Here is a 22,486-nt window from a genome sequence, read left to right on the forward strand (position 1 = left end):
AGGGTTGCCACCAGCTTTGGAAGCACTTTCTCCCAACACCCACCCAAAGGCAGGAGCCTCTAGAAATACTTTACAGGTAGTAAAATGTAAAACAGAGGAGGCTGAAACTAGCACTGAGAAAATAGCTGGTATTCTGCACATAAAGTGTCTCATAATTGTGTTAGTAAAGCACTAATACATAAAGTTTCTGCATATAATTCTAGTTTTTCCAAGGAAGAAAAAAAAACAAACCCACAGAACTAGAAGTAGCCCATAATGGTTTTTAACAGTCCATGTCAATCCATTACAATCCAACAGAATCAATTTGTTGGTTTGCATGATTGCCAATAAGCAAAATATTCTGTGGCTATTAAAAGAGGTTTTCTCATACTTCCTCTCCAGATGCTAAACGGCAAAATAGACTCAGTTTATGCAACGGGGATGACCTGGAGCTCCTGCAGGTTAGTGCACAGGAACAGGGGGTTCAGATTTTCATCCAGAGTCTCACTCATGTTTCCTTGCCAGGAAAACAGGTCTTGTCACAACAAGGAACAGGGGTGGGATCATACCCAGCAGCCTCAACGCAGAAAGGATTTCATCTGATTTCAGCACAGGATTTAAAATAGAATTTCCAATAAAAACACCCAGTGCCTCCAACACAAAGCAAAGCAACAACAAAGCCAAGGATTAGAGAATCCTTCCTGTGCCATTCAGCTCCATGCTGGAGCAGCCCTGTGAGGGGGAGAGCCCCGTGCTCGCCCGCGCGCGCGTCGTTACCGGCCTTTATTGCACACTCCTGATGGCGACAGATTATTTTGAGATCATCTTCATAAATTTTGCATTAAGGTAGCTGTGCCAGTACCTGGAATTGATTCAAAATGCTTAAGACACTCAATTACTTTTTAACACTGTTACCCGATGTAATGACATATCTGCTATTTCCCTTCTATTTGATGATGCAATATCATTGTAATTGATTCATTTTCTCAATTAAATAAAGCTACTGTGCCTTCCTCTCTGCCAATGCCACAGAGACTCCCCTGTTAGATGTATTACCTATTTTCTCTGTCTCAGATATATTGCCTGTAAGGCTGCACTGTGCTCTGCTGTTAACTCCACTAGAAAATGCAACGTTACAGTCGTATTTTTCAAGTTCTGAACAGCAATGAACTTCGCTGTATTTATATTAGGCATATTTTTCACTGTTAAAACCATCTTGTTTACCTTTTCCGAGCTCACATTATTGGGCAGCCTCTGCAACCATAAACCAAACCTAACTGACGACAACTTTACAGTCGGTGCTTCTCCTCTTGCACACAGTTCATGAAAAAGTGAAGCATCCAGTTTTATAGCACATTAAGAACAGTTTTAAAAGTACTCAACATAAAATGTTTTATCTTCCTGTTCACCCAGGCGCCTTTTCCCTCCCCTAACTGTGCTCTGCTGGGAGAGAAGAAGTTTAGGAGGCAGGTTCACCTCCAGGGAGCCACGTGCAGTGGCTGCAGCTCCAAAGCTTGAGGCTGTGGCATGTGGCATCCCCCGAGCCATGCTCAGGGCACTGGAGGGTTGGGACAGAGACTGTTACTGTTGTGATTTTGTACTTTTCATGAGGGATTTCAAAGAGTCAAAAGGTAGCAGTGACACAACCAAAAACCCTCCCTGAAAGGAAGACAAAAAAGGCACAACGTGCATTTGAAGAGCATCAAGGAACGCTTCGATGCGCTCATTAAATCATCCTCCTCATCTTGGAAAAGTCACTTTAAGCCCTTCCCCACTGACCTGCTCCCTCAGCCCCATGAGGAGGAGGTGTGTCAGCCTCTCATCTGCTCACAGCTGGAAAGCCCAGCTGGCCAGAAGCCTTGGTCAGCTCTTCATATGCAACCACAACTGTGTGAAGTTGCAGAATTAGATCAGCTATTTGATATTTTTCATTCTGTATTTGCTGTGGCTTTACTTACTGCATGTGATAGTTCACACTTTGAAGAAGCAGGGAAAATGATAAATAAATCTACTGCATTAACAGCCTCTTTCTCAGGTCATGAAATACCAGAGGTATCTGCATAAACTCCTCCACAAAGCACAAAATGGCTTTTTTTTTTTTTTTTAGGTTGGTTAAAAATGCAGAAGTTTGCCTCCTGCTTCATCTACTATTTAATGAATGCCTCTGGTTATGAAAAGCAACTTTTGACAGACCATCAGGTTATATTTCTGTCTCCATGGAGATACTTTGGACGGGAAGTGGCTGAGAAGACCTCTACCATCCCTTGCACATTATATTCACAGGCACAATCAAAGAAACTCAAATGAATCCACCCCGGGTAACTTGGAGGAGTCACCAGCTCCAGCTTTAATTTTCGCTTTTACTCTCTGGAATTAGGACTTGCCCTGGAGCTCTTGTTTGAGAGATTTGCAGGTGACCCAGGGTTAGATCTTCCCATATCAGTTAACAAATTTTCTCTTTACATATATACTGCTTTTCAAGCTAGGGATATATTTTTTTTAGCAGCATGATACATATAGCAACAAATCATACAGTTAGGATTTTTACAGGGGGCTTCACAGTAGAACATTTACTTTCCTAAGCTGAGAAACTGTGGATTTGAAAAGTACATATAACTTACTTTTAATCTTTTATGAATGAGGGTTAAGTTGTATTGAAGAGCAGAAATGACAAACATTGTCTCCCACTGAGAAATGACCAAGGCATACTTGCTTTGTCTCTGCCCTGACATGAATGGAAAAGGAATACCTAAGAGTACTGGATTTCCATGTGGTCTCCACCACTGTGGGTTTTACTCTTCCTCTGGAATGAAAGGATGATTTTCAGATTTATTTTGCAAAGCCTTGCAAAATTGTAATTGGTTATAATTCTGAAAGAAGTCACAGCAACACCAGTAAGATGGAGCCCCTTAATTTTTTTCCTTACATTTTCATCACCCCCCATCCCAAAAGGGAAACTTCAATCACTGCCACAAAACAGAAGACAAAAAAAAATAATGGATAAAAACAAATTAAAAAATAAAAAGACAATTCACGACCTTAATATTAAATATATTCTTACAATTATATTATGCTGGTTTCCCCAGAGGTCCACAAAGAAATTTATATAAAGAGATTATTTCATCCACCATTGAACTGCAGCCACTTCTCACAGAAATCTGTTTACCAGAGTTTAGTAACACAATTCAACAGAGTGGGCATGAAAATCTACACATGGCTGGAATCATGAAGGGAGAGTGAGAAGCCAACAACATGGACTACACTGCAGCAAAAGCAGGATGCTAAGGGTAACCCACTCCTCACTCAGCAGGAGGGTGGGACAAGCAGGTCTTAGGAAAGACAGTAAATTTAACAAACAGCTGTTTATACCTTGCTTTAAGCATCACAAAAAAAGTGCAGTAAGTGGAACAAAGGGTGGTCAGCCAGAGACTGAATAAAGTAGTAGGGTTTAGTTACAAACAGCTCGTGGTTAGTGTCACCCATGTTCATCAAGTTTAGTGAAATGAGCACCATGGTAATAGAAAGGAACACCAGGAGACACTAGAAGATGACACAGAAGAGGAAAACTGATGGCAACTGAGCAGGAATAATGTTGAGATAACACAAAAGAGACAAACACCATAGTGGGATGTCCAGGGAGGAGTAGTCTGGAGACACAGGTTAGCTGTTCTCCTTGCTCCATGGGTGTAAGCCTGTGCATCCCCTGAGAGCTGTGGGGCAGCCACGGAAAGTTCCAAGAAAAACCACAAGAACAGGCAGCAATCTGGAAAGGAGAGACTGCAAGAACTGGGGTCTTTAGTCTAAAGACAGAGCAAGGATGACATGACCACCAACGTCCTGCATCTCCTCTTCATGTTACACACAACTACCACCACACCCTGCAGCCAGGAAAACCTTTCTAATACCAGAGCAGAAGAACAAATTATCATCTAAGGAAACAAGAGAGCCTCTAATATCAGGAGCACTGAGGAGCAGCAGATGAATATCCATCAGGCCTGTCCCTCCTCATAAGCACACCACAGCAAGTCCCTTCTAGCTTGAAAACAGGTAAAATTGTCAACGGTTAAAACCTGTCACTGGAACCCATCTAAAACCCTCCTGAGCTTTCTCCAACAAGCTGCACAATCAATTGCCATCACTATACGTGGCACACTTCTAGGGACATCTGAAAGGAAATTATCCAAAGCAGCAAAAATTCGGCTTTCTAACTAAACTGAGGTGCTGAGCAGATCTGGGCAATGAAAGGTGTGAAGCTATTCAATGAGCATCCTCTCCCATGTCATCCAACTGCCCAGCACGTGCAGCACTGCACTCCCTCATGACTTAACCCATGTTTCCACAGGGCTGGCAGAAAAACAGCTGATGTGGAAGGGAAATACTTGCCTAGACCTCAAAATCATTCACTTTTGTTCTGACCCTTGGGGCTCCTCACTATGTTGAGCAGCCGCTGCCCTGCAGAGGAGGAGGAGGTGGTCACGTGCGCTGTGTGCTCCTGCAAGGCATGTTGGAAACACAGTCCTCAACCTCTGGCATTACCAGTGCATGAAGTTAGGGAAGAGCAAATGCTGGGACTGCTAAAAATGTCTCCAGAAGTGCCTCCCAACCTTCCAGCCCCGTGAGGAGCAGGTGCCTCTTGCTCCTCAAACAGGCTCAGAGCCACAATTAATTCCTGAGCTCTTACGGATGCACCCTGGGCAAGGAAATGGAAAACAGAGAAGGGATCTGCTGCACCCTTGTCTCCATTCATCTTTGGTTCCTGCGTGACTTGGGAGGAACCATGCTTCCTCCTCCTCCCAGCCAAGAGAGTCAAGGTGTACATTTCCAGTAAACCCCACATTTGCTGACATTTTGCCAATGGCCACCTAAACCAACCACAGCAATCAACCCACCTACCACAGCCTGCTCCCTCAAGAGAGCCCCACTCCCAGGGGTCACTTTGCACTCAAACAAGTCACTCAAAGGCATCAACTGCTGGAACTACAACTGGGAGAGATGCTTCCTTCCAAGCACTGCAGGAACATCTCCCAGTCCACAGGAGCACTAACTCATGCAGGAGATCCTTCCATATTTGCAAAAATCTCTCAGAAGAGATGTCAGTATTTCCTCCTGGATGTGGGGGTTTTTTCCCCCCCCCCTCTTGATAAGTAGCTCTGAGGGCAACAAACCATTTCATTTCAGGATCTGCTTCAACTTCTTGTTCAGTCCTGGAGGGACGGTCACAAAATATTGCCCAGTCCCTGCTCCCTCAGACTGCCTGGCATTGGCAGGGTTAGGCAGCAAAAAAATATATTAAATCTAATCTTTCAAGATAATAAACTAATAATCCAATCTTAAAACATATTAAAACATATTTTAAAATCAGGACTTACAGGTTACCTACATTTCCAAGCTTGACCACACTATTCAAACTTCAATTTTACATTTTAAAAAAACAAAAAACAGACAGGAAGATTAAAATAATTAAACATATAAATCTGTCTTTATACTTCACATTCCTACAAGATTTTCATTGCTGCATCTCTCCGTTTTCAAGGAAAAAAAAAGAAAACGCCTCTGGAAAAACTAAAAGTAAATATAGCTTTTACAGCAAGTTTGTAATAGATCAATCAAATTTAGGTTCAAACTTATTTCTGACTAAGGAGAAAAAAATACAACGAAGCAAAATGTATCTGAAGTATATTATCTCACAAGTGATAGATGTAGTGAAACCCATGTTAAGAAATTGGTAAGAGTTTAAAATTACAGCAGATTACTTAAAATATTGTCCGTGGTTTCTGGAACATATTATAGAAGCAGAAATATTTGCACAAATCTATCATGTTTAAGATATTATACAACGATTTAATTCACTATTTCGGCATTAGCATTTGAAGAGTGTTTAATGTCTTTTAAATGGTTAGATAAACTGATATATGTGGAAGAAAAAACCCATTTCTTTCTTACCAGGAAAAATGCTGTAACCAACTCTCAATTTATTCTCACAAAATAAATGAATGCTTAAAGGATGCTTCTGTCAATTGAAAAAACAACAGTAAAATGGCTACTTTACATGCCAAGTTAAACTACATATTTTTTTCCTTGACAACCTGCTTACACTGAAATGAAACCAGGCCAAATTCGGTCAATAGTATGGATTACATATAACAAAAAAGAATCTTAGAGCGCGTTAAATGCAGGGATCAGAAAGCAGCAACTTCATTTAAAACCATGCAATTATTTAGCAAACTAAGATACAGCAAATAAATGCATCTGGCTCCCAGGGAAGCGCTCACACAGGAGCTTTTCTGACCTACAATTAAATCGTACTTGCAGAAATCACAGCGAGGGCAGAATTCTGCTCATGAAAGGACAGAAACAAAACCCTGCCAAACAGATCACCAAGAAATAAATACTGCTAATAAAAAAAACAAAACAAACAAACAAAACAACAAACCACCACCACAACAAAAATCCCCCCAAACCGTTTGCAAAAATCTTTTCGTGCTGCAAGCAAGAGAGCCGTGTCCCAGGGCTGGTGGCAGTCGGCATTGTCCCCTGAGCTCCCTGGAGCTGAACCGATTCGCTCCGGCTGAGGATCCGGCCCAGCAGCCGCAGAACATTCTGCGTCCTCCCGCCGAGGCTTTTCGCAGGCTGGGGTTTGCTAAAAGTACAAACCTTTCCCTATCAGGAGGAGCAAAAAGCAGTTTTCTTTCACTGAGGATTTCACACCCCCCCCCCCCAATCCCCGTACATTCTCTTATAAAGCAAACCAATGGCAAGTCTATAGCAAACGCTTTCTTGGGCTATAAAATTTCCTATTACCCACTTCTGTTTTCTTTGCAGTGGGATTTAAGGGTGGCTCTTCCTCCAGACAAGCAATATGTCATCATTTTGTTGAACTAACAGGCCTGACAGTCTTGTCTCTCCCAGTTAGGGACCCCAGTGCTCCCTGCCCGCACTGCTGGGGAAATGAAGGTGAAAAAGCTGGGAGAATAAAAAGAGAGGGGGGAAATCTAACTGAAACTGATTTCTTTCCTAATTCCTTCCCATTATTTATCATCCTGCAAAAATAAACTCTTATTATTAAAAAATCCCGCAAACAACCCTTACATTAAGATCTCTCTTACTTGCAGAACATTTTGAAACAACTTATTTGAATCCTGGGATTACATATTTTAACAAATGCCATCTTCTGTATTCATCATTCCTCCTGTCTTTTTGATCTTTTTTCCTACTTATCATGTTCCTTATTTGAAACAGATTTTTAACAGATAATCTTGATCGTTATAACAATATCTTGCTTGCATTTTATTCAAATAATTCTTAAAAACAGCTTAAAAAGCCGTTTGGAATAACATCAAGCTCTCCATCAATCACACGAAAAAATTCCGCTGGCGGTTGTATAAACATCAGATCAACTCTGATGTCTTCAAGGATTTCAGAGTGAACCATAAAAAACTCCATTAACTTCTGACAAAGAATGCAAATTAATCACAACATGGGGTGAAATGAAATTAAAGGCTCTTTTTCTAATCAATGACAAGGCAGGATGAAATATTTGTTACACTCTGCGTTCAGGCTGCCGGGATGATCCTCGGTTGGTTTCCATCCCCCCCTACATATTCCAAAGGAAAAAGGTGTGAGCAGGGATTCACCCTGGGAAGCTCTTTAGCCCTCCCCATCCCTACAGCTATCTGCTTACAAGTCGACAGGATTTACAAAACCCACTAATCATCTGAATCTCAGGTGCATCCAATTTGTTATTCCCATTCTCCCGGTGCCAGGGAAAAAAAGCCTGGCGTAGACAGATGCACCGGGAACCTTAAATGACAGTTTTGGCCTCCGGAAGTGCGATCGCTACAGCAAAATCTAGTACAGCCTCCAGGTGAAATGTCTGGAGCTCCATATGGAGCAGGGAAAATTAACAACAAGATGAAAATCGCTGTAGCAGCAGGGAGCCTGGATTTTAGGGAAAAAAAATAAAAAAGGGGAAAAAAAAAAAAGAAGAATGAAAAAAAAATTAAAGACGAGGAAAGAGAAGTAATAAATTAATGGGGTGTGAAAACAGCCAAAGCTTTACAATACCAGGGGCAGTATTTGCTCAGATTTGGGGGGGAGCAGTGGGGTGGGGTTTTTTTGGTGGGTTTTAATTTTTATTTTTTTCAACTTCAGGTCATTTTCATGTAATTTATTAAGCGGGGCCTGGAACTGGAGCCAAAGGAAGGAGAACATTTCTCTAAATGCAGAAGTATCTTCCGTGCAGCCGTCGTCATCTGCACTTCCCTACAGCTGATTAAAGCCTCGGAGCTGAGAGCTGCCTGGTTTTTTGGAGTATTTCCCTAATGGATGCAGCCTCCTTTTAACATCCTGCTTTGTATAAAGTTTGACTCCAAGCCGAGAATATTTAGTGAGCAATTCTTTCCATTTCTCCTCAATTGCATTATCATTAAACAAGCCATTGCCCCCATCGTGCTTTTGTACACGATACTGAACCGGAATCTACATGATTAACTCTACGTCGGGCAGCCCCTGCACATCTTTGGGGTTTCAACTTAACACTTAAATATACTCTGAGGTGCCATAGATTTGTGGGGGTTTTTTTTGTTTTGTTTTGGTTTTTTTTGTGTTGTTTTTTTTTACAGTTCATTTTGTAAATCAAAACAACATAAATTAAGGTTAAACTTTTATAAGGAATTTTGAGCTTATTTTCCCTACGTGCCCTTGTCAGATGCCTAAAAAGCAGGATGGATGATGGACCAGCAACTGGGTTTGGTGCAAGGGGTTTCCTTTCTTTTTAAAATGGTTCTATAGGAAACAACTTCATTCAAAAGAGCATTTTGCCTGTGTCTGTGAGGACATGCACCATTTCTGTTAGTTTTAACGGAGTTACACAAGCCCATCATGTGAAGAATTTTTCCCCTTGAATACCTAGGTTTGTATCTACAGAAAATCCTATGAGCCTCAAACCCTATGACTTCTGAAAGGAGTTTAACATCCCAGCAGCACGTTGCAACACCATGCCAGGAAAACAAAACAATAAAACCCATGCACCATTTTACAAATGTACCACATTTTAAGCATTAGAGTTTCCTGCCCCAAGTTTTTATAGTGGAAAAGTCAGTTCTGGTCATTGCTATTTCTTATTTCCTTGCTCAGATCACTACCTTTGGCAGTTAGCTACAGATTATGAAGTAATCAAGACCAAAAAAAAGTAAGTCCAGTAACTCTAAACACACCCATAAACAACTTTACTTACATGAGCTGTTCCCACACTTAAGTGTTTTCAAGTTCAGACTTCATTGTGAATATAAGATCAAATAATGATAGTATGAAAATAAGTGCTAGCAAAAGAAATACTCGTAAAAATGTGAAATGGTAAATTCTAGCAGTAAAATATTCTACTAAAGCCAGGAAAAAAAAAATAAATTAAATTAATCATCCTTTAGTATTACTGGCATATTGCAGGAGTCCGGAATTTCCACACTGCACTGATCCCCCAATAAATCTTATTCATTTAAACTGAATTTACACACACCATTTGTCTGTGTCTTAAAAATAGAGAAAAAGGAAAAAACAAAAGACCAATGTAATTTTTTTCCCCAGCTACAGCTGGAGATAAACACTGATTAGCAAGAAGTTTCAGATGTTCTCAAACACGTGTCCATACTTCCAATTTTCAGAGAGAAGTAACTTCAAGCTATTGAGGGACAAATCCTGCAAGCACACATACAATTACCTTCCATCACTTGAATAAGCCTGCTGAAGTGAGGGGGATTTACTCAAGTGAGAGACTGCAAAGCCAGGCCCTTACATGGGGAGACAGATACTTAGACATTAAAAAGCCCCCTACTAATTATCCCCCCAATCAGCACAAGTTTCTAAGGGTTCTTGTGACCAGCTGTGTAAGTACATGTTTAAAAGACATATTCTTCACATAAAAATCCCTATGAAAAGCAGCTGCTTGAAAGCTTAATAGCTACATTTTGAAGTTTCACCTTCTCATCTGTTCAATATTAAAAAATATACAGTTTCATGGACTACTGACTTGCCAAACATTCTTTTGCAAACCTGATCCATCTTTTAATCAGAAGAGCAAAAAGGATCTTAAACTAGCAATCATGTTTTGCTCCCAATTCAGAACACAGATTTTTTTGGTCTAGGTTCACACATCATGTCTGTGCTTTAACTTCTTCCCCCAAGCTGCAACACTTCTGTGAGCAGAGAGTTGTCTGAAACGGTGCCCCATGTCCCTTTCATTCTGAGCTGTAACAGACCATCTACCATAAGCACCAAGACACTCCAGGAGCACAAGTGAGCAGGCCAACATATGGAGGACACTTCAACACAAGAGCTTCCTTTTTAGCCTTCTCTTCAAAGGAGAGGGTACGTTTTGCAAAGTATGTTCAGCTGACCAGCTACAGCTCTCTCAGTCAGGAAACATTTTCCACAGGAGAAGTGAAAAAAAAAAATCAGTAAATTTCTACAAATGCAAAATCTTTGCAAGTCCATAAAAGTGTCAGGAGAATTTCCTTAAAACAGCTTATAAAAAAGGGAGAGAGAATGAGTCCCAGCCTATTATTCAATAACCATGTTTGTGAGGCATCTGCATAATCTAACCATGCATAAATTAGTATGTGTATTACAACAGTTATTTGCATAATAATAGCAAGTTAATAGATGCTTAAAGAGCACAGACCAACACCACCTTTAAATCAGACATGCCTCCAGGCACTCTGATCTGTACAGACCAAGATGCAGAAAACGCTGTTCATAAAACATACAAAAACATAAAAACCACATTCAAATAATTCATTTTAGTCCCTGGACACTTCACTGTTCCCCCTCTCCAAGGAAAAAATAATTTGAGGAACTACAGAATAGTTTGTTACTATGAATTCTAACATCCATCTTGCAATACAAATTTTAAAGTAATCATCAAACCTATTTCTGGAGTGGTTGTTTAGTTCACAGCTTCATGTTTTTTTCAAACACACAAAGTAAAATATTACGTGTTAAGGCAGGGCTGAGCATTGGCCTCACCACTGCCACTGAAGGTGGAAACAGTTTTACCACCAACTTCAATGAAACTGAGTCAGGTCAGCAGGACGTCAGAAAATGCCAGTATCTCAATCAAATACTAATATTAGGTCCTCCTAAAAGGGAAAATCCAGAGCTCCCTTCAGTATTCTATTCACCCTTTGATTTGAGAAGATTTTAGACCATTGTATCATTATTCAAAATTGGAATTAAAAATTAAAATATAAAAAAAGGAGTTGATACACCTTCCTGCTTCAAAAGCACTGTTGTATACACTGGATTATTTCATAATCTCACAACAAAACAGTCATTAACATCATCATAATTTTCATTCGCTCCAGGGAAAGAAAATCTAGAGTTTGGAGAAGAGAAAAAGAGGGGGAAAAAAAAAATCAATAGAGACTTCTAAATGACTTCTTCAAGATACCACTTTTCAATTTAACAGGACAGATTTATTTGTATGTGGCTCAAATGTTCACAATTGCTCTCTGCACCTTCATACATAGGAATGAATGTCACAGTGGCAAACAGCAGTAATGAACAATCTTACCTGAGGATATGGAAACCTCCCAAGAGCAAGCTGGGAAAGGAAATAATATTTGTCTAGTTATATAGATTTGCATGGAGGGCACATTTTCTTAAAGAGAGAAAAGTACTCAACTCTTACTATTGTATAAATTGGAAAACGTCAGCAGAAGTAATTCTGCAAACACACAAAGAGCTGTATTTAGAATGGAGCCATTCACAACAATTACCCCTTGTTCCACCTTCCTGGCCATTTCTGTACTTCCCAAGCTCTTTTGTCCTCAGTAACACTGTTTGATGCCCAAGTTCCTGAGGACTCTCTAAATCAAACCAGTTCAGCCTCAATAGGAGGCCAATGACACTGACCTTTACTGATAATTATCTGCCACAAACAGGTATTGCAGAGCCTCCTCTGAACTCCCAAAGTCCTTTCTTAACTGGCTCAGAGTAAAATCTGGGTTATATTGCTGAGATTTGGGTCCTTATCGGTGTCAAACACAGCTCAGAACCTGTGAGTGGGATCTGGGGAGAGATGGTGGCACCTGCAAAATGACACTTCATCTTTTCTTCAGATGTACTTTCCATTGCATATGGAATCACTTGGTTTATAAATCAATTGATGCATTGCTAGAGTATCTGCTAGCAGGAGTATTAGACCCAACAGCAACTCTACTGTTGCCATCAAGCCACAGATTCTAAATATTCCATGAGAAATTCTTCAGACAAGATTTGAGGTTTTCTCATCTGGTACCTGAACCTTGGAAACAATTCCAGCAAAATACAGCTAGTTATTTTGTCTGCTATTCAGCAAGGGATGAAGGTTTTCAGTATTGACCCAGACAGCCCAAAAGGGTGTTCAGAGCAGCTCTGTTCTTACCTGCTCCCTGGACAACCTCTCCACAGTTTACAGAGGAGCCAGTTGGATGAACTTCTCTACACCTTCATAAATCCTGCCCCTACCAACCTTCAGAATATCCACCAAAAAGGTGAGGGATGCACTATCATCCCCGTGTCTGCCTGATACACTAGGGATATTCACATCAGCAACAAGTATCAATGCTTAAGGCTAGGCCATCATATCATGTACTGCAAATGCTAAACCTCCCATCAGGGCTGGGCAAAAGCTCCCTCAGGGCACAAGGATTGCCACTGATATTTGAGCTGTGGTTACCTGACCTCACCAGATTGCAGCTGAGGCAGCTCTGCTAACCCTGATGAAATTTCAGCCTGGCCAGCAGCACAAAACCATCCTACCTATGAACAACAAGGCACAGAGAGAACTGTAGCAAGGTGGGAAAGTGCTGGGGCAAAGACTGGTAGACGTACTCGAGCCTCACCAGTTCAGGAAAAAGGTCATGGAAAGGTAATAAGCAGAAGCTGGTGGCATGAGTAGAAGCAACCAGTGGCAATTCCAGCTGCCATCCAAACCCAGCCTCGTACCAGCTGTTTGGCTGTGAGCTTTAGGAAATAAACCTCTGCCAGATCTCCAGAGGAAAGACATTACAAAAACAGGAGGTCTTGAAGCGTCTGTGTAAGAGACACGCAAAGAGAAGAAACTTTTTGTGCATGGCTAAATTACCAGGCATCTCTCTGAAAAATCACCCCAGCCCTTCCTAAATATCTCATCAGTGGGAGTTTGCATAATGGACATTAAAGACCATCCAGTCCCACTCCCTGCCATGGGCAGGGACACCTTCCACCAGACCAGGTTGCTCCAAGCCCCATCCAACCTTGAACACTTCCAGAAGAAATCAGGCTTGCAAGAGATACTGGAACAGAGAACAACATTGAGGCTACAAGATCTCTTCAGGTTCTCCAAAGTGATATAATATAAACTACCTGGTGAACTGCTGAGCGAAGTGCTCCCCTTCACAGCAAATTAATCCTCACAACCAACCCACTTGAGCTAAGGAGGCTTGATCACCACTCCTATCACTTGTGCCTGGTTCACAGCTCCTCCCACCTCAGAGTTGCTTGAGTCACCCTTTTTCAGCAGGCTTTGAAATACACTGCTAAATAGTTAAGCAAAGACCCTACATTTTCTGTTATGCACAATCCTAAGGACCAGGAGCTACTAAAACATTCCCTTTTTCACCTTCTCTTCTTTTGGGAGGACCATCCTTAACTTCCAAGAGGCTGCTGGAGATCCTAAGAAGCATTGGTAGCACCCAGAAAAAATCCTACAAATGACAAACACTTTGCCCTGAACAGAAGTAGAAGAAACCCTGTTTTTTTTTTCCAACGACTCTGGCTTAAGAACAGTCATTAGCTTAGCTACAGACTTGTAGGAATGTAACAGTTACCCCACTGAAGAAGAAGGAAGTAGTTATGGCTCTGTGCAGAAAGCATCATTCTGCAGGTCTTATTTAAGCAGGAAAAAAAAATCACTGCCTCAACAATTACTTCAAACTAAGCATTGTTTTGATTCTCACTGATGATTCCTCTCCCTGACCACCACAGGCCTCAGCAGGGGCTCCAAAGGCAGCAGAATAATTGGGGAAAGAGCAGCTTTCTGCCAGATCTAAGTACAGGGTGTATAAATGAACTTTGAAGAATCCTAAATACATCAGGATCAAGTTATTTGGGGGTTCTTAAAAAGGAAACACGTTTCTCTGTGAAGCTGCTCCTTGAGTGAGAACTGCAAAGCAATGCAATGGATGGACCATAGGCAGTTCTGCATCCTCCTGAACCATCCCTCAATTCATCTAGTCAGACTTGTTTCCTCCCTGCAAGATTGTCAAGGTATTATAAATTAAGAAACTTACCAAAGAGTATGTAATCTTCCCTGAAATAGCCTGCAGATATGTCACTGTACTAAATGTGTTTCAGATTTAATGAAGCTTTAATGTCCTTTTTAATTTTGCCTGTTTCTGTATCACCAGGGGTCGAGCAAGGCAATCAGCACTCAAGAGGGTGGTTTGGTTTAAAACTAGGAAAAACTCATTTGCTTATGAGTTGCACTGTATTTTCTTAATTAAATTTACTAAGTAAAATGGTTTAAGTTCAGCCAACCAATGACCTCTGTATGTAGATTTCGATTTATAAATAGTGTCACAGTTAAAGGAAAAAAACCCCAAAAAACAAACAGATTAGAGCTTCACTAAAGGGATTTTCATACTCTCTATCATTTGTCTCAAGGAAGTCACACAAACACATGTAGCATAAGGCCACTGCAGGATACAGAAAGAAATGTAAAACACCAAACTAACACACTATCCAAAACTCATCTCCTCTGCACATACACAAGGAAACCCAGGGACTTGCAATTCAGTTTTTAAAGCATGATAACAAAACCACAATATTTCCATTCACACTAGTTAGGGTCGGGAACTGATCAGTATTTTGTGTCATTCTGGATATTAAGGAGGGGAGAAGGGAATGTTTAAACTTCAAGGAGTTGGTTCTCATGGCCCTGAGGGTACCTTCCCACCACATAATGACTGTAAAACAGTGAATTGCACTGCCAACATGGTATGGAAGTATAAATGACAGTCAGACCATATCAACCAGAGACATGTCAGAGTAATCCTTCCTACCTCACTTCACTTTAGAGCAACTGCATGTCTGGGTAGGGCTTGTTTTGGGTCAGTAGTGTGTATTTTTTAAACTATTACTTCCTTAGACATACAAGCAGCCCATCAGAGCACTTAAAACACTAATTTTATGGTGTTCAGTGAGGGTGTGTCCTGAAAAATGATGTGCAAGTACCTGACAGGAGCCTTCCCCCAGACTTGGACCGGGGAGCACCATCGTACTTTAAACCAGTACTTGATAAACTAAGAAATACTCCCAGGTTATTTAATACCAGGCACAGGTACAGTGTAAGTTGATTTTAACAAATTATATCTAAAAACACATAAATGAAAGGAAAAAGACCACAAGGCAGATGGTTTCAGTTGAGGCAGGTGCCTAAACTCTCAGTACTGAGCAGATACATGAACACAAAAGTAAAATGACTTGTGGAAATGATGTAATTAATAATTCTGGAACTGAAAACAGGAATTACCAAACTGGCCCTTATCCCATTCAAAAAGTGACCGAGGGAAGGAAGTTCCAAACATATTTTTAGGATGCTCAGGCAATATAGTCTCCCACTTAGATTATTGTCTATGTTGTGCAAGTTGTTTTTTAATTTACAGTTATACTGAAAAGCACGGGATGTTTTTATTCTTAATTTAGACATGTTCCATGTTTCTCAGCATAACTGCAAATTGAAAATAAGCACTTACAATATCGCTAGTGATGCAGCTGAAGGAGGACTTTATAGTCTGAAATGTTCTAAAATTTGTTCTTAATTACCTTGTGCACATTTTACACAATTAAATTTCCATCTAAGGATTTTGCATTTAGATTGTGCACTGCAGTTAAACCCTCGTTTTCTGGAAAAGCAGCCGCCACTTCGGAACATTCAGACATGGGAAACTTTAAAAATCAGACTTAACTACTGGATAACATAAAATTCCCCAGGTGAAATTTCATTCCAAGACCAATTTATACATTCCTAGATAGATGGCTTAAAAATCACCTGAAACTCTGCAGGGTATGGACCTTAATAAATATTAAATACCTCAAGAACTACTCTAAGATTTTTCTTTCCTTCTAATACCAATTTCACTGTCCCCTTATTGCACAGTTTAAAAAAAAAATAATCCAAAAGGATATAACAGCAATTTACCAGCGTTAAAGTGCTTCTGAGGTTAAACTGACAACAAAGAAGAACAGAAACACAAAGCATCTTGAAGTAGGGTTTCAATTAAATGTGCAGGATTTAGTAATGCAGGACGAAAAAAAAAGAGTTACAAATTAATTTAATCTTCTGCCTATAGTTTGCAGCTGCACTCCAAAGTGTCTGGGGCTTAAGAACAAAGCCTTGAAAGGCCTCAGAGTGAGGAAAGCTTCAATTTTTAATGTATAACGCCATTAGCTGAGAACTTGTGGAATCTGCGACCCCTGCGGAGGGGCGTAAGTGCGGGTAACAGAGACTGATGAAGTGACATATTTGTTCCTGTCGAGGACTGTGAGGAAGAAGGTTATTACTAATACCATCAGGCCCACCAGAAATATGCCCTAATAACCTTTGGGACATTCCTTGGCTTGAGCAGATGAGTTTGAGATCTCTCTACATAAAACATATTAAAAATCAAAGCCTAATTCGCCTTAATTAAAGATAATTAGTTTCACTTTGACTTCTTTTAAATATGAACTATAGTAAATGCACGGCAATTTAAAGACTGCAGACAATCATGATTAAATTGCACATTTCTTCCTGGCCACAAGTCCCTTATATTACCAGGCTTTTACTGCTACATCTTCAAAGGTGTCACTGAGAATAGCGGCGCCTTTTCTGAAGGGAGAAAGGTGGGACGTGGGCCTCTCAGGCCCAATCTGTGGCAATAGTTGGGTGCAAAATTCACACAAATGCTCCCTACAGACTAGTGAGCTACTTGTTGGAGCAGCCACGCTGCCCTCTCATTTGTTTGTCACATTTAGATTCAATACTGAAAGAAATGTTTAAAACAATGCTAAATGTAGTGGAAACACAGCTCAGCTTCAGTGTTCTCCATCTCCACTGGCACCAGAGTTTGTCTGCCATGCACACCAGGTAAATAACAGGGAAAAGCAAACTGGACTGACAAGCATTGCTTAATTTTGGACTTTTTTTTTTACTGTACCACACCATATGAGAACAGGCAGCATCAATCTCTAGTACATGTAGTTATATATTACAAACACACCACAGCTGATGCTATCCCTTAATTGTCCACTCATCCATCTACCCAGGTAGAGCTCTGGGTTATTTATTTTGCTGCTGCACAGCCTGCCCACAGCGGCCTAAGAGCAATTGCTGGGAAACATGATACATGGAGGTCTCAACCCGCGCAAACTGTACCTAAACTTCCACTTTATTGCAGCTTAGTTCACAATCTTCACTTAATATAGGGTTACATCCCAGTGCAGCAAGCGGATAAATCATCCTGGAATATTACTCTGGCTAAGTTTAGCTGTGAGTGGAGCATATGTGCTTCCGAGTCACTGAAGCAAAGGCCCATAAAATACACTAATTACTGGAAGTTATGGTCACTGAGTGATTGATAGCGCTCTGCGAGGCAACTTCCCCGTTTGCAGCTATTCTGAGGGGCCTCCCCCACCACACAGCAATTATTAATTCATGACCCAACCCTCAGGCACTGGTACCTTGACTTCTCATTCCGCTACCACAAAGATGGTGATGGAGCTGGACATTGTCTTCATCGTGGTGGCCACTGAAGATGGCAGATGAGAAAACAGAGCTAAGGGCCAGTGCTTGGAGAAATCGCTCAAAATAGCTCAAGGAGGGGCAGGGGGGAATAAAAATCTAGGGCAGCTTTTTCCTAAGAACAAGTTCCTGAAACGCATCATTCTGTACAGAATGATTAAAACTACATGAATACGATGAGAGCAACTCAGGGTATTGAGCAAAATTATTAGTGTTACAGCCAGACTCAACAGCTGAACAAAACCTGCAAAGATCTGTCCACACAAGTCACAAACATCACACTATTACAGTCCTTAAAAATACAAAGTAACAGGATGAGGCTCATTGTAAAAAAAAAAAGCACTTTTGATTTTCTTGTTTTCCTTAATCCTAAACAAAAGATGTTGCTAAATAATCACACCCACACAATCATCCGTGGCCTGAGCTGCAAGGCATGAGTCTGCTCCCAGCCACACTTCATGAAACCAAAACAAGGCCAGAAAAGAAACTTTTCTCCATAAAGTTGGTTCCTGTCCAGGAAGGGTCTTGCCAAGGGACCACAGAAAACAGCACTGCCCGAGGTCCTACCAGCAGAGAGATGTCAGCCCACAGAGACAGTAATCCAGTGTTTTCAGAAACACTTGGTTTAAGTTTTCTCTAATCCTAATATTATTTAGAGTGACAAAGTAAACACCCATCACATCTCAGTGACATGGCTGGGCACAGAAGTGAGGTGTGGCTTTTTATTAGTGTGGGGAAGGTTGGAATTCAGAAAGGAAATAAATAAAGGGGGGGGGTGTGTGGAAGAAAAGTAATTTAAGACACATCATAATGTATCTATTGAAACGTGCCCAGATCCACCTAATGTGTTAATTTAAGAACTACTGCCATCTTCTATGTAGGAATGGGGAAATCATGCTAGGAGCCACTCTCAGGGACTCTACCAGCATTGGTAGCATCATCATAGCAAGGCCTGTCCCAGACTCTCCAGTTTAAACAAGGAAAACAAAATCCTGCTCATTCCAAGGTCTCAAAAAGCAAGAACAAGTCCAGTAAGAACTGTCACTTGGTTGCAGACACCTCACTTCAGCCAAGTTTCTTGTTACAACATCAAGACTTCTACTCTGCATGGGGATTAAATACAAATTCTTATTTCCCTTGCCAACTTTTCTATTGGGCTATTTTAATTAGTGTTCCTCCTGCTTCTACTCAGGATAGCTTTCAACACTGGAGGTCACTGCATGGTCACACAGACATCCACATCATGACTGTCCCCTTTTCTAGCAAACCTTCACCAAGTCTCCAGTGCCACTGCAGAACATGCTGCACCACCAAGCTTTGGCCTCAGGTTGTCCTCCCAGACAGCTTTCTACCTGCTATTGTTTAGGTAAGGGTGTAAAATTGATGAAAGACCAACCACAACATCTACACATCAGTGAAATCCTGCAGAAGACAAAATCATGGTCTGCAGAACTTGCTGCAGATCAGCTCACCATCTTGATCTTGAACCATAATCACTTCAAAGCTAATGATATGCGACTGATCACATATTTTAGACTCCTTAAGAGTTCTTCTGAAACCTCCTCCACTTGACTGGATTTCATATACATGAGTCTTTGTATCAGTTCTATCCCGTAAAACATCTTAAAGACTGAAGTGCTTTAAGAGAATCATGTTAAAGCAGAGCTGCTTCTCCTGTAGCATGTTCTTCCTTTCTGCCTTTGTGGTCTGAGTGGGCTCTTCTTACACGTCCACCTGTGCTCCCAGCCCAAGTGTGCTGAAGAGCCTGTGACTCCACATTGCTGTCATGGCATGGAGTGTGCTGGACTGCTCAGGAGATCCATGTGTCTGCCTGGAGTACTCAACACAAGGCACAGTTCCTGGTTATCTGCTGGTGTTCCTGTACGTGGGAATACCCAGGACTGCTGGAATCTGGCTGCTACTGCTTGGAATATTGCCTGGAATAGCACCTCAACACTGATGTCACAAACAACTAGCAACCCTTGAAAGCTCTTGCAAATATACAGGTAACGGAAAACTTAAAATTCTCATTTTGGAGAGTTTTAAGAACTTCTTTCTAACACTAGAACTAAAATTAGAACTAAAACAACCTCCTCTTCCCTGAAGGAGACAACACTGATCATTTTGCAAGAAAAGGTAATTTCAAAAGGAGGCCTGAAATACAGGAGAGCAGCTGTTCTCCCTAGCAGAGGACAGTGGAAAGTAGAGATTAGGATGTGATACAAAAGGAGGTGCAAAAATGTATCATTAGCCAAGCACATGAGCTCATATTTCGCTTCCAAAACTTACTCAGTTTGTGGCATAAACACTGCAATTTCCTACATTTCAATACAGTAAAATACCAATTCTATCTTCATGAAAACACACAAATGATCTGTGATGAAACACTGAAATAGTTTTATAGATTATGTATTAAATTTAATTCACTTCAGAAAAGCCTGAAGAAATCCAAACTCCAAAAAAAGGAAAGAATAAGAATAAAAAACCTAGCAGCATTTCTTCTTTTTTGGAAAAAAACCCAAAAGGTAATTTTTTGTTTTTGAAAAAGGGCAGACTGAGCACCCTCAGACAACTCTTATTTCAAAGAAACAAGAATGCTCACCATCTCTCTCAAAACTTAGGTGCTTCCCACATCTAATACCTTTCACACTCTGCCAGCAAGTTTTTTGGGGCAGTTTCCTTAACCTCCAAAAGCACCAGTTCAGATTCTCATTACACACAGCTTTCCAGCAAAGAAATTCAAGCTGTTTTCAAGGCTTAGAAGAATCTTAAAGAAAATGAGAAGATTTACTTAGCTGATACATTATCATATGTCAGAACAGCCCCTGGTAACTTGGTCCCAACATGCCATTTCTTTTAAATTAACGTGCTGTCACTGTGCTGGCTTGAAGTTGCAGGGATTGGAGTGGAGATGATTTTCAAATCCTACAGCAAATACTACTTTCCCTTTTTAACAGTTCCATCAACAAGGGCCTGGGTGGCTCCACTACCAATCCCCATGTCAATACAGTGTTACTTTAATGACAGTGACCTTGCGTGGCTCTTTGAGCATCTTCTTCACCTTGTTTTGAGACATTTTTCTAAGCCACTGTCCTTGTTTTCATCATTTAACACATCACTCAAACCACTTCAATAAAACAGCGATCATGTTGAAGAGAGGTCTCGCAGGACCAGATGACATACCAATTAACAAAGCACACAGAACCAAATTGGTTTTTGTACATCTGGTTCAGAAGACAGTTGTGGAAAGGGAGAGAAAAAAAAATAAAGTTGAGAAGATTTAAAAGAGGAGAGCAAATGGAAATTAAAGGAGCTTCCTTAATGTTGGCTAATATATAAGGTGAAATTCATCCTTTAAATCAGATCCACCACCAGACAGGCTACGTTCTAATCACCCTAAACCTCCATGTATCTTGGTCTACAGGGTAAATCATTGGATTTTCTGCTGTGCATCAAAATACCTTTTTTACTCAGCAAAGCAGCCAGGAAAAGCTCTATAGGACTTCTGCACTTAGACCACTGCAATCCACTGTGAGTCAGGAAGAACATCACAGAATCTCAGACTGGTTTGGGTTGGAAGGGACCTCAAAGATCATCTAGTCCAACCCCCCTGCATGGGCAGGGACACCTTCCACCAGATCAGGCTGCTCCAAGCCCCATCCAACCTGCCCTTCAACACTGCCAGGGATTGGGCAGCCACAGCTTCCCTGGGCAGCCTGGGCCAGGCTCTCACCACCCTCACAGCACAGAATTTCTTCCTGATACTGGTCATCTTCAATTCTGGAGGTATTGAAAGGATGCAGAGGCATCCATGTACCAGGCCCTACTTCCTATTCTCATATTGAGCTTTATTAGAGCTTTTTAAGGCTGTCAGGTGGTTTGTACAGCAGCTCTTCACATCACACCAAACAGAACACAGTCAGAACAAATCCATTCTAAATACAGCTCAGAAATTCAACAATAATTAAAAGCATGCACATATAAAAGGGTACACAAAGACTACGTTAAAGTACTTTGATGTAAGATTTCATTTGATTCTTGCAATGTGCACATGAAAATGATAGGTATCTGCATACCTCCATGAAGGAAATCCCGAGGCTCCAAACGTCTGAATGAATTCCATACTGTTCTCCTGAAATCCGCTCAGGCTGCAAAGAGACAAAAAGAAACACCCTGATGAGCCCAGCAAACAAACCCACTCATTCCACAAAAGCCAGCCCGGGGCAAACAAACCAACTGAGAAAATGCAAAGAAGCTTCCAGCTCACCAGCTGACCCAGCAGAGACTAAACCCACCCTTCCACTTTGCCCCATGGATTGATTTTTGCCACTCCTGCAAGAGCAGAGGTCTTGGTTAAGCTCAGAGGTGTGGGCACACATAGCTAAGGCTGGCCTTGGCTTTGGTGTTTGGGCTGGTTTCTCCAACAACAAAAGCTAAAGGCTTCCATGTGCTCCACAAAGCCAAGGTCAAGTTGTGGGAGTTCAACGGTGCCTCCACCTACTGCTACATCCAGATAGGAAATCAGACCCTGATGTTGAATCCAGGAGCTGGGGAGTCATTAGTGGCTCAGAAAGCAAAGTTACCGAAGCCAAAAGCAGCAGTGAAGTCACATGGCAGCCATTTCATTGTATACACTTTTTAATTTCATTTTTGACCTATAGAAAAAAAAAAAAAAAAAAACTTGGCTCAAAAATATTAAAAAAAAATTTA

The 22,486-nt window shown here is 41.0% G+C and overlaps 1 protein-coding gene across 2 annotated transcripts in view; it reads right to left on the minus strand.

The window, feature by feature from the left end:
- MAP2K5 (mitogen-activated protein kinase kinase 5) overlaps window positions 1-22,486 on the minus strand; it is a 127,025-nt gene that overhangs the window by 38,757 nt on the left and 65,782 nt on the right. For both annotated transcript variants that reach the window (XM_009995278.1, XM_009995277.1), the window contains exons 16-17: window positions 21,853-21,924; window positions 11,546-11,575 (exon numbers count right to left, since the gene is read on the minus strand). In XM_009995278.1, the coding sequence (XP_009993580.1) occupies window positions 11,546-11,575; window positions 21,853-21,924 (102 nt within the window). The remainder of the gene's footprint in view (window positions 1-11,545; window positions 11,576-21,852; window positions 21,925-22,486) is intronic.

This window comes from Chaetura pelagica, unplaced genomic scaffold (assembly GCF_000747805.2).
Source record: "Chaetura pelagica isolate M959 unplaced genomic scaffold, ChaPel_1.0 scaffold453, whole genome shotgun sequence".
Taxonomy (NCBI): domain Eukaryota; kingdom Metazoa; phylum Chordata; class Aves; order Apodiformes; family Apodidae; genus Chaetura; species Chaetura pelagica.